Source organism: Thalassophryne amazonica, chromosome 3, assembly GCF_902500255.1.
Source record: "Thalassophryne amazonica chromosome 3, fThaAma1.1, whole genome shotgun sequence".
Classification (NCBI taxonomy): Eukaryota; Metazoa; Chordata; class Actinopteri; order Batrachoidiformes; family Batrachoididae; genus Thalassophryne; species Thalassophryne amazonica.
In genome coordinates this window covers 78,247,182-78,258,830 of record NC_047105.1, presented here as the reverse complement: position 1 = coordinate 78,258,830, position 11,649 = coordinate 78,247,182, and the positions used below count along the sequence as shown (strand labels likewise).

General features: G+C 43.1%; 1 protein-coding gene across 1 annotated transcript; it reads right to left on the bottom strand.

The window, feature by feature from the left end:
* Positions 1-210: 210 nt before the first annotated feature.
* Positions 211-11,477, bottom strand: il19l (interleukin 19 like). Its single transcript, XM_034166910.1, has 5 exons — positions 9,833-11,477; positions 8,194-8,256; positions 7,956-8,108; positions 7,797-7,859; positions 211-638 (listed from the first exon to the last, which is right to left on the bottom strand). The coding sequence occupies exons 1-5, from the start codon at positions 9,977-9,979 to the stop codon at positions 552-554; spliced, it is 513 nt and encodes a 170-aa protein (XP_034022801.1). The 5' UTR covers positions 9,980-11,477; the 3' UTR covers positions 211-551.
* Between the last annotated feature and the right edge of the window lie 172 nt (positions 11,478-11,649).

The following is an 11,649-nucleotide window of genomic DNA, read 5'->3' as shown; positions in this document are numbered from 1 at the left end:
ATGTGACTGCCTTCGTCACACACCGTCTACTGGGTGCTAGTACAGGCAGTTTGAAAACACCCATTTTTGTGAAATGCAGGATCAAACATTTTGCTTATCACATGGAACAACAAGGGAGCATGAATCCCAAGCCGCTAACCAAGCAAAAATGTGAAGGGAAACAAAATTTTGACTCCTACACACTGCAGCTTTAAGAAATCACCACATCTGAAAGATGATCAATTTTTTAATGCCTTTTTCAAGTAAACATTTGTTCACTGTGACAACTTAAAAAAAATCGCCCTGGAATTGATATCAAATTTAATAGCTTCATCAGTATACAGTAGATACAGCAGTTTAATGCTTTTCACTTTGATAAATATAAATACATTCTGTGTTATAAATAATGTATTAGTACACGTGTCAGTGGACAACGACAGCAAACACATGAATTCAAGTTCAAAATAAAGAAATGCACAGTGACACAGCAGTAAAAATGGTGATCTTCACTCTGCTTCCAAGTAATGTTCGGGTAATAATTATCACTTTGCAGCAGTAATGGTTTTTGTGTCTCAGCTGGTCTGTCCCAGTCCTTCTAGCCAGTCCAGCACAGTGTCTAGTTCTCCCACTGCCTTCTGAGCTGCTTTCTTGACTTCCAGCTGCTCGCACACAAACATACACACAAAGACAAACAGGCATTAAAAATTAAACCAAATTAAATAAACATCTAAGAATGTGTGGAAGTTGTGTTTGCAGTTTTAGTCCATGGGCCTAGGAAGGATTTGGTACCATTTAAGGTGGCCCTCCAAAAAACAACTAAAGCCTCAGTGTACCATGGCCTACACAAGAATGTATGGTGACCATCCCAGGGTGGTAGCTACAGCCAGGTAGGGCCAATCAAAGGCTAGATGGGTCCAAATTCAAACATCGTTCAATCATATTGAAAATTAAACCATATTGTTTATCTGATCATAAAGATTCCAAAAAATATAGTTTGGACCATCTATGACTGAATGTTATGGGGTAAAAACGGCAAAACGTCAGTTTCAAGTTGTACAGGTGTCAAAAGTTAGTTATTCCAGTTTTGGTAAAACGTGATGGAAAGTGTTGGTTGAACTAAAAGGGCTTTATGAAGGAATAGTTTGCACCACACCATAAAAATGATCAGGGTGATTCAACTTAAAAACGTAAGTTCAATTGCTGCCTTAAAAACACAAGTAAACTCAACTTCAACAAAAGCTTTAATTCTCCTCAGGAGGGTAACTTATATAAGTTGCCAACTGCCAACTGATATAACTTATAACTCAGGAAGTTACCTTTCTGAATTCAATTAAAGCTTTTCTTGAAGTTGAGTTTACTTATGTTTTTAAGGCAGCAACTGAACTTACGTTTTTAAGAATGACCCTGATGAATCACCCTGATAATTTTTACAGTGCAGCTCTTATGTCTATTTATCACATTATGGAGTGTCATATGTCATATAGAATCCCATGGACATTGACCTTGTTTGACCATTACTTTGGAGGCCAAACATTCAACACAATCAAAACAATAAGATTTATTGATCCTATTTTTTCAACCAGTAATTGGCATCACCTTGTATCAAAAAAATTAGAGCAACTTACTATATGTTGTTGGGCATGTTTAGTGAACAGAACTGAAAGTGCGTACCGGAAATCACAGCATATGAGCACATTTAGTGCACCACCTTCTATTGTTTCCATTTTCCCTGTACATTCTTACAGATATGTGCTCTATTTGCTCATGAGGCATAAAGCATGCGCTCGTCACTGCCTCACCAACTTTGTGATCTGATGAAATGGAAAAAAACTGAACTTCCCCTCAGTGTGTTGTAATGCCTGGAAAATCTCAATATTTTCAACTAGTGTGATTCAGTGACCACAGTAGTGAGGACAAATTTTCACAAAAATAGGAAAATACATCCCTTTAAAGAATAGCATGTAGAATTTGAATATACGTGGTGTGTCCATAAAGTAATGGTCCTTTTTATTTTTTTTAAAAAACTATATGGATTTCATTCATATGTTTTTACGTCAGACATGCTTGAACCCTCGTGCGCATGCGTGAGTTTTTCCACGCCTGTCGGTGACGTCATTCGCCTGTGAGCACGCCTTGTGGAAGGAGTGGTCCCGCCCTCTCATCGGATTTTCATTGTCTGGAAATGGCGGAATGAAAAGGACTTTTTTCCATCAGAATTTTTTCAGAAGCTGTTAGAGACTGGCACCTGGAAACCATTCAAAAAAGTTATCTGGCTTTTGGTGAAAATTTTACAGGCTTCACAGAGAATAAGGACTTTACACAGCTTTAAGGACCCCTTTAAGGACGGTCGGTGCGCCGCGCTCCGAGCTGCGACGTTGCGGCACAAACCACTGGATCATTTCTAAGCTGATGGCTCTGTGGATACGAGACCGTCGTGTGGTCTTTCTCTGGTTATCACAAGAGCTGGACATCAGCCATTTTCCGGCAGATTTCACTTTTAACAAGAGATTTTGTCATGGAAAGCTGAGCGGAGGCTTCGCGCGTCACGATGGATTCGCTACTGGAGCGAGACAAAACCACCTCCGTTTTAGTCTCTGGCCAAACATCACGGACCCAGCGGTAGCAGAGACGGTAACGCACCGGGAAGGCGGCAGCAGATGTTCAGAAGTTATCCGGATCAGTTGCGGGTGCTCTCCGCCCGGATGGTGCGTGTTTGAGAACCCATTACTGAATACTGATTCGTGCTCTCTTGCAGCCGTGTTTCCTGTGTTTGTGCCTTATCCGTGGGTCGTGGTAGAGTGTGACTGGCGACGGCTTCGCGTCACGCTCCGACCGGATAAGAGGTTTAAACGGGAGCTGCAAGAGTGTGTCTGTAATGGGTGAACGCGCACGGCGGAGCTCTGTGGCACGGGTCGCTGAGCTTCCTGTGTTACAGTTCTAGCCCCGTTTCCCCGGGTAAAGATAGCTACTGCGTCTGTTGTTTAGCTCCGGCGTTATTTAGTTGAGCACGTTTTTGGTTGTGTGTTACACACAGCTGCTCACAGGAAAAGCAGCATGAATTATTTTCTGTCACCAAAGGGGGTTTTTCATTTTTAGCACTCTGGCTCCCTCTGTTGGTGACTGAGTCACATTACCGTTAAGCTCTTAAGTTGGAACAGGTGTGTTCCATTTGTTTGAGCTTAACGGTATACATCACTTGTTGGTTTTTGTGTGGGATTTTTTTTTTTTTACACTATTAGTGTCTGGGGTCGTGTCCCTGCAGTCTGTTTGGAGCACAAAAAGGACCCAAGCGACTTTATGTTAGTCTGTTAGTCTTTCTTTTTATTTCTTTTAGTTTCACCTCCCCAGGGTTTGATGGGACGGTCCCCTGGGGGGTGATGGGGGGGTAATTGGGTTGTTTTTTCTTTTTTTTTTTTGTTTTTTGTTATGCCCTCTCTTCTCCTCTGACTCCAGCCGGGTGAGCCGTACGTGTCGGCGTTGCTGGAGTGGTGCAGTTTGGTTATGCTGGGCGTCTCCCTGGTAACCTCTGCACCTGGGAGGGGGGGGGGGTTCGGGGTGTTGTTTTTTTTTGTTTGTTGATTCCCTGTTCCACCTCCGGCTTCAGCGCGCCTTTGAGCCGTCTGCCATCGGCGTGGCTGAGGTTTGGGGCAGTGGAATATACCCGCAGCTGGTGGCTGGTTTGGGAGTCGGAGGAGTGGCGCCGTTTTGTGCCGTCTGCCATAACCGCTGTTCCACTCCTCCCGGTTGGCTTCTGGGGTATAGTCACGGTTGGTGACGCTGGACGTGCTTCCAGTTTCCACTGCGCCAAGGGGGTGGGGTTGGGGTTGTTTTGTTTGTATGTTTTTTTCCTTTCCTTTTGTTTTTCCCCCCAGTTTCCGCCCTCAGGCTGTGACTGTGGTGTCCTCTGGGGGGGAAAGGGCTGTGGGTCCATCTAGCCATAGACGGCCGGGGCTGGGTCCGTTGGTCATGAGGGGAGGCGTCTCCTGGGGTTGATGGAATGGTCCTCTGGGAGGCGCTGGGAGTCGCCGTGGGTGACGTTGGATCCCAGAGGGACCTCGGCTGTGGTTATTACTCCTGGAGCTGGCGGGATGTCCTCTGGGGGGTGTTGGTCCCTACATGTCGTTGGGGGGGGGGGGGTGTTAGCATTTTTATTTGCAAGCTTAAGTTTGGGTTTTTCTTTTCTCCCCTTCCCGGGGTTTGATGGAACGGTCCTCTGGGGAGGGGGGTGGGGTGGTGTTAGCGTTTTTATTTGCAAGCTTAAGTTTGGGTTGTGTTTTTCTTTTCTCCTCCTCCCGGGGTTTGATGGGACGGTCCCCTGGGGAGGGGGGGGGGGGGGTGGTTTGGTTGTTTATGTTTGTCTTTTTTGTTTTATGACTAATCAGACTGAACATGGTTGGACAAAGGCTGACCGCACAGGTTTAAGAACTCCTGGCCACACCTGTGCTAAGTGACTGACAGAAACAAAGGCAAAGATGCAGCCAGAGGAGAAGACATCAACCGTTCTGTTAAATGAAGATTCTGTTGGAAGACGAATGCAGATACGGTTTCCAGCCATGGTCGCTGGAGGGGGGTGTTTCTCCTGGGCCAGGTTTGTGTGGTCGCCGGGAGGCTTCCCGTGAGGGTGGGGTGCTGTTGTGGCTGGCGTGCCTGGCTGGCTTTTGTGTGTCTTCTGTTCCTGTCTTTTGGTTTCCTCCCAGGTGGTGCGCATTTGGGACTGAGTGGCTGTGTAGCTGAGTTTATCAGGACCTCACCCTGATCACCTGAGGCTGATCACGTGCAGCTCGTCAGGACTCACAGCTGTGGTGCATCTACATGGATTGGAACATGGTAGCATTTAAGTCTGGAGTACACAGTGTGTATTTGCCAGAGACTCGACCTTGTGACCAGACGGGTGAGATCGTCGTCTCTAGAGCCATCTCCCATCAGTGGATGCAGAGAACGTCCAGGTTTGATGCATGGTCTGTGAAAGAGGAGGGGGTGAGGTCTCACGCTCATCAGCACCAGTGATGCCGGTAACGCGTTACTTAGTAACGCGTTACTCTAATCTGACCACTTTTTCTAGTAACGAGTAATCTAACGCGTTAATCTTTCCAAATCAGTAATCAGATTAAAGTTACTTCTCCATGTCACTGTGCGTTACTATTATTTTTCATTGTGGGTCGATAACAGCATTAAACTTGGTCTGTGGGCAGGGGGTCGGGGTTCGACTGAACTGCCCACTTTAAGCGAGCTGTGAGCTTTTAATCCGCGGTTTTTTGCAGCTGCTCGACTCGTCCTCACCTCTTAAAGCGCGGTGATCAGCACACCTGCACTGAACTTTACAAAGACATTTTTATACTTTTTTTCCTCCTTTATTTAGAATTCTGAGCTGAGCCGCTCTGTATCTGGTCGTTAAAAACAGCTGATCCTCCGCGACGCGTCAACAACTAACACTATTTTCCACTCAAATGCACCTAAACTCTCTTTCTGAGGACCACATGATGTGAAAACGCAATAAAACTTTCTTACCTGTAAATCTGGTCATGTTTTCTGCATAAATAAATGTTATCCATTCTTTGTGCTCAAACGCCAAAGCAGGGGCGAATCTAGATGGAATGGGGGCGTGGGGCAAGGATGTGCCCCCTCCCCCACAACACCCCTAGATTAAAGGTCCAATTTTGAAGCCGTTTTTTACTACAACTAATATTGCTTAAAATAATAATAATTTCGACAAGTAAAATGTTTAGAGAGAATTTAAATGTTAGAAAAATGTTAGAATTTAATAGTTACCTTTATAAACAATGTAGGCTCGAAATTGCAAGTTTTACTGTTACAGTGCTGTCAACAGTTAAATATGAGGTCAAGAAAGACGTCTTTATTTACTTTTTATAAAACAAGTATTTATTTTCATTGAAGTCAAGAAAGGGTGACTATAAAGTGAGTTTTGGCAAAACAGGTATCATTGTCATGTTGAGGTGGCAGAGGGTTGTTGTCGGCAGCTGGGAAAAGTAACTAAAAAAGTAACTAGTAATCTAACTTAGTTACTTTTACAATTGAGTAATCAGTAAAGTAACTAAGTTACTTTTACAATTGAGTAATCAGTAAAGTAACTAAGTTACTTTTTCAAAGTAACTGTGGCAACACTGGTCAGCACACTTCCTGAGGTACGTTTGGTTTTGTGACTAACATTTATACAGTCAGTAAATGTGGTGTCCCTCACACCTTATTATATTGAGCTGTATGTTAGTCGTTTAAATCAGCTTCCACTGCAGTGGAGGTTTGTGAACGGGGTGTTCTATGCCTGCAGGGTGGGAAGCTGATTTGCAATTAAGCCAGGAAGTGTTTGCTGTTTGTACACCTTTGAGTGGTCTCTCTGTGTGTTGAGTGTGGACTCACATAATGATTTCTTCTTTCACAGACTCGGTTTGTCGCGGCCACCTGGGGGGTGTCGGCGGGGTCCTTGGGTCCGAACAGTTTTCTGGCTCCGGACTGTTAGCGCTGCTGGGAGTGCACCGCAATCCACCACGCCAGACCGTGCACTCTTTTGTTGTTTTCGTATCACTTCACTGTTATGTTTATTAAACTCTGTTATCCTTTGTACCGTGCTCTGCTTATTTTATACTGGGTCCTTCAAACGCTGGTCGGTTCTCCGGGCTGCGTCCGACACATAACAGTAACAGTGGAATGTGCCGTTCATTTCCAAACTGGACGCTGTGTTTTATCCAGGATGTCATCTGGCTAGCACAGGAATTGTGAAAAGACGTGGACATCAGCACTTTTTCGGTACATTGAGACAGATGTGCGGAGGAATTCCACGCGTCGCGGCGGTGCAGCATGGCACAAAGCAACGCCGTGATGAAGCCTCACAGGACATGTTCTGGCATGTCCAGGCACATCCACAATTTCTCGGATAATCACTTGATGGAAAAACCACCGACAGCTGTCTGAACACCATCTCAAAGCCGTCCTGTGAGACCAAAACGGAGGTGGTTTTGTCTCGGTGGTTTAGCAGCTGTTTTCCCTCATTTAGTTTTCTTTTTTCTCTTCTTTGTTGAAATCCAGACTTTGATTTTTTTTTTTTTTTTAGTAAAGACGTCTTATTTAAAAAAATCTAAAATCTAAAAATCTCTCCTCATGCTGTCAGATCCCGTTTGGGATGTGTGTGTGTGTGTGTGTGTGTGTGTGTGTGTGTGTGTGTGTGTGTGTGTGTGTGTGTGTGTGTGTGTGTCAGAGTGCCGCCTGTGTGCCTGGACTAAACCATTGTACAACTGTGCAGTGGTGGAGGGCCCTCAGAGATCTTTCATTATTATTGTTAGAGCAGAATTATGTTTCTCAACATTTATACATTCATTCTAATTATATTCTTTTACAACATGAATGTATGGACATTAATAAAATGCAACACAAAAATGTATTTAATGTCAGTTTTTTGTGGGCCCCCTCCCATGCTCTGAGCCCTGGGTACATACTAGTACCCTTTAACCCTCCCCCCAATCCAACGCCCCTGGTCATCCTCTACAATATACATCTTTACATAGAAAGAAGTTGCTGGCTGGCATATTAATGTTTAAAATGGCATTTATAGGGTATTAAGTGTGTGTTCAGCCACTTAACAGCTGGAAATGACCAGATTTTAAATATCAGCTGTGTTTTGGAGCAGAGAGTGCTGGAGAAAGTGTAGTCTGGACCAGGGTAAAGAAAACATGATCCAAACATCACATTCCTCCCACAGTTTACTCTCTTGCTCCTTCTGTCGTCCACTGTGGGATTTGCAGAGATGTGCGTACCTTGTGCCCCTGTGCCTGTTTTATGCTTATTTTTGTTCTGCATTCACGTACCTTCGCAAACTCAGCATGCAGAGTGTCCATTTTTGCTTGGGTTTCTGCATGACATTGGCAGAGCTGAACAGAGCAAAACATAATTATAAATTAAATATTTTGTCTGTTTCATATATATATATATATATATATATATCACACACATATGCATTGACCTACACATTTATGGATGTTTCGTCTGATGGTGACAAAGGCATTGGCCAGTGCACTGGAGGAGCGCTGGTCCTGTGGTTGAGCCAAGGCGTAGCTGCTGAACACATTCTCAACATAGAAACGCAGCAGAAGCCGCATGAAGCAGCATGTCTCTCCGTCCTGTGGCAGACGCACAAAAGGTCAGATCACAGCAGTTCAAGTGCACATGCACATAATGTGTGGAAGACATGTTGACAGACACCACCTGAACGGCCTTTATCACTGATCGATCCAACAGTCTGATCCCTATCTCACTGTCCTCAGCGACCTGTCATGCAAAAAGAAAAAACCAAAACAAAAAAACAAATGTGAAAATCGAAGGCAAATCGAAGCTGACAAAATATTTTGCAAGTATAGTACAAAAATTTCTATTTGCAGTTGTGATGAACAAGTTTATTTTTTGCCATATTCATCCTTCAGGTATTTACACTTTCAGCACTTTGCAATTTTAAGGGAAAATAAAGGTGCACACTCATGTGCGGAGCATCCCCCATTTAATTGCCTTTGTGCTGGTTTGATCATTTTGTTAGATAAATTAGGAGATATTCACTAAAGTATGTCTCTTGTGTTCTGATACTGTATTTTGAAATAAAAACACCCACGTGTTGCTGACCTAACCACACAACCATACTGGGATTTTTGGTCAATAGTATATTAACAGTTCTGCTTTTAAAATGTGAACCTGGAAGGTTTATAATTTGTGTTATCCAACTATTAATATGTATGTTTAGATCTTCATCACAGTAAATGGCTACGTCATAAAATTTGGGAAAACTTTATTTTATTGGCCTCTGATTTGTTTTTCAGCTGAAATATAATTGTTGGACATATGTGTCAAGTTTCAAACTTTTATTTATGTGTCAGGATTGTAACATTTTGCCATATGAGAAATGGCTGTTTCAGCTGAAAATAATAATTATAATTGAACAAATAAATAATAGACCATTAATATAAAGCTTAGAGACGGTGGCACTAACAAAAACACTGGAGGCAGAGCTGGAGGTGGCAGATTAGGAATGAACATATCAGAGGGACAGCTCAGGTGGGACGGTTTGGAGACAAAGTCAGAGAGGTGAGATTGAGATGGTTTAGACATGTGCAGGGGAGAAACCCAGGGTATATAGGGAGAAGGATGCTGAGGATAGAGCCACCAGGCAGGAGGAGAAGAAGGAGGCCAAAGAGGATTCTGGATGTGCTGAGGAGGACATGCAGGCGGTTGGTGTGACAGAGGAAGTTACAGAGGACAGGGTGAGATGGAAATGATTAATTTGCTGTATCAACCCCTAACGGGAACAGCCAAAACAAGAAGAATAAGTAAACTCAATCATACTCAAATGAGATACTTACATCTGGGCTGTCCAGTTTAAATTTGGTGAAAATCATACAGATTTTCATCAAGTTATGAGCACAAGAAAGTGTGGATGGTGCATGGATGGATTCCCATGTCCCCTCTTCTGGCCGTATGGCTGGTGTGTGATAATTAAATTTAGCTTCACTCCATTCATGCGACAGCTTTTAAATTTAAATAGTATAAACTCATAAAAAGAATGCATTATTATAGATTAAACTACCAATGTCATTACCTGAACCAGCTAAACTAAACTAACACTGCAACAAGTTTTTCTATTATGAAGATATTAATATTGAATATTTTACAGTGTGTATATTTGAAATCAGAAACATACTTTTAGTGTTACAAAAATAACAGACATGTTTGTGTTATTTCTCCTTCATCACAATAAGTCTCTATAGCTAGTTTTTATGATGCCTGATTGGACAGCACCTTCTAATGTGCTGATCATTAATTTGCTTTCTGTGTGTGTGTGTGTCTTTTGTTAACTCACTGCGGTCGATCGTATGCTGTTGTAATATTTGCGTAGCTCGTGTGTGTGAACGGTGACGGTGCAGCTGCCCAGCTCCAGAGAGCGGCTCACCACAAGTTGGCTCAGACAGCTGAGGAGGAGGAGGAGGAGGAGGAGGAGGCAGAGCATCTTCACCGTTGTAGTTATCTGGAGGGAAGGCGAGCCAAAACACCACACCTGCAATAACCACCTGTAGAGTCATTCAATAACTTTGATATATATTTATATCCTGTAATGGGATCCAGTGCAGTTAAAAAAAAAAAAAAAGGCATTATGTCCTCCATGCAGGCATCATAAACTACATCCTTTATGATGCTCTGATCCTACCAGCACCACAAGCCAGACCGGCGCAGACTCACCTGTGTGTTGTGCGCTCAGAGGTGGAGTCCCGGGAACGACGTGTCCCTCTGTCTCCATGCTGCCTCCTCTTATAGTGGAGTCAGGGGGATTTTGCAAAGTATTGGACAGGTTACACAGACACATACACACACACACGTGCAGGCATGCACAAATTGTTTTACAGGAGGAGGAAGTGTGGTGCCATGAAAGGAATTGCCAGATGATGTCTCAATAACTGATTTGAAGAAAGGAGGGAAAAAGGAATGATTTCCTCCTGCAGGATGCAGCATGCTCTGTCTGTCGTGCACCATGTGATCTCGTGTCAAGGGGGTCATTGGTGCTCTCAGTATCTGTGCAGGTGTGTGTTGGTTTAACCCTACTCAGTAGTCTTGATTACCTAATCCTCATGAACGTCTTCGCCTGTGCTTGTGGGGGTCAGAAGTATTCCAGGTTTCTCTGATGACGTGACCGATCAGAACTTCTGTTTTAAGTGGTTTAAAGTGATCCCGCTGTGACACAAGCCCACTTTCGGTGATGTGTCAGCGATTCCCTTACACGTGTTCCTCATCCTTGAGGCATCCTCTCACTGGCGGTGATGTCACTCCTGTCAGACGAGTCCTGATTGGAAACACCCATTCAACCTGCTTGCCGGGCCTCGTTCACTGCTTAAAAGTAACTTGCAGTGACAAGAACAGGGAAGTTCAATAGAACAGGAAAGATCTGTATTCATGGAATAGCACTGAGTGAATCAGCCACATGTGGACTGATGTCATTTGTTATTTGGGGAAATGCAAAATTTCTAACTCTAGGAAGTAACCAGTCAGTGTCTGCAGCATAAACAGCTGGCAGCACTTCCCAACCATGGAATGCATATCTGTGATTCTAACACTAGATGTCATCACGGTGCATAAACGTGAGAAGCTTCATCTGATCCAATGGACACGTTACCATATTGTGTTGCAGCGCAGCTGGTGAATATCTGAGCTACTGCACTCGAGGATATCAGGATCACATTCCTAAGATTGATGTGTAGTTTCAGTAACATTTCATATTAAGGTCTTTGTAATAACTAAGTGTTAGTTAACTAGTAATAATGCTTTTATTAAATAGCTTTATGGGTAGCAGTATATTTTAAAGTTGGAATGTTTACCCTCTTTTCAATTCTCTTAAAACTATTTTTCTTTTAATCAGTTTTTAGGGAACAATGTAATTGTTATTTTGCTTTTACTTTCCATAATTCATTTTAGCCACTAATTCCCTGTGTTTTATGTGTTTTGGTGTTTTAGTATGTTTTTTGTGTATATGAACCCCCCCCCCCCCCCCCCCCAAAAAAAAAACTTCTATTATATATTATTACATTATATATATTTATATATATTTATATATTATATATTATTATATTCTGCTGCCCATCTTGACCAGGACTGCCTGGCTGAAGAGATATTGTACCTCAGTGGGAC

Bases quoted from the DNA above. Each gene is read 5' to 3' on its own strand.
- il19l (XM_034166910.1), bottom strand. From the start codon at position 9,979: ATGCTCTGCCTCCTCCTCCTCCTCCTCCTCCTCCTCAGCTGTCTGAGC. The intron at 8,257-9,832 runs GTGAGTTAACAA...TTTGCATGACAG, and splicing joins ACAGCATACGATCGACCGCA to GTCGCTGAGGACAGTGAGAT. The intron at 8,109-8,193 runs GTGGTGTCTGTC...CGTCTGCCACAG, and splicing joins CAGTGATAAAGGCCGTTCAG to GACGGAGAGACATGCTGCTT.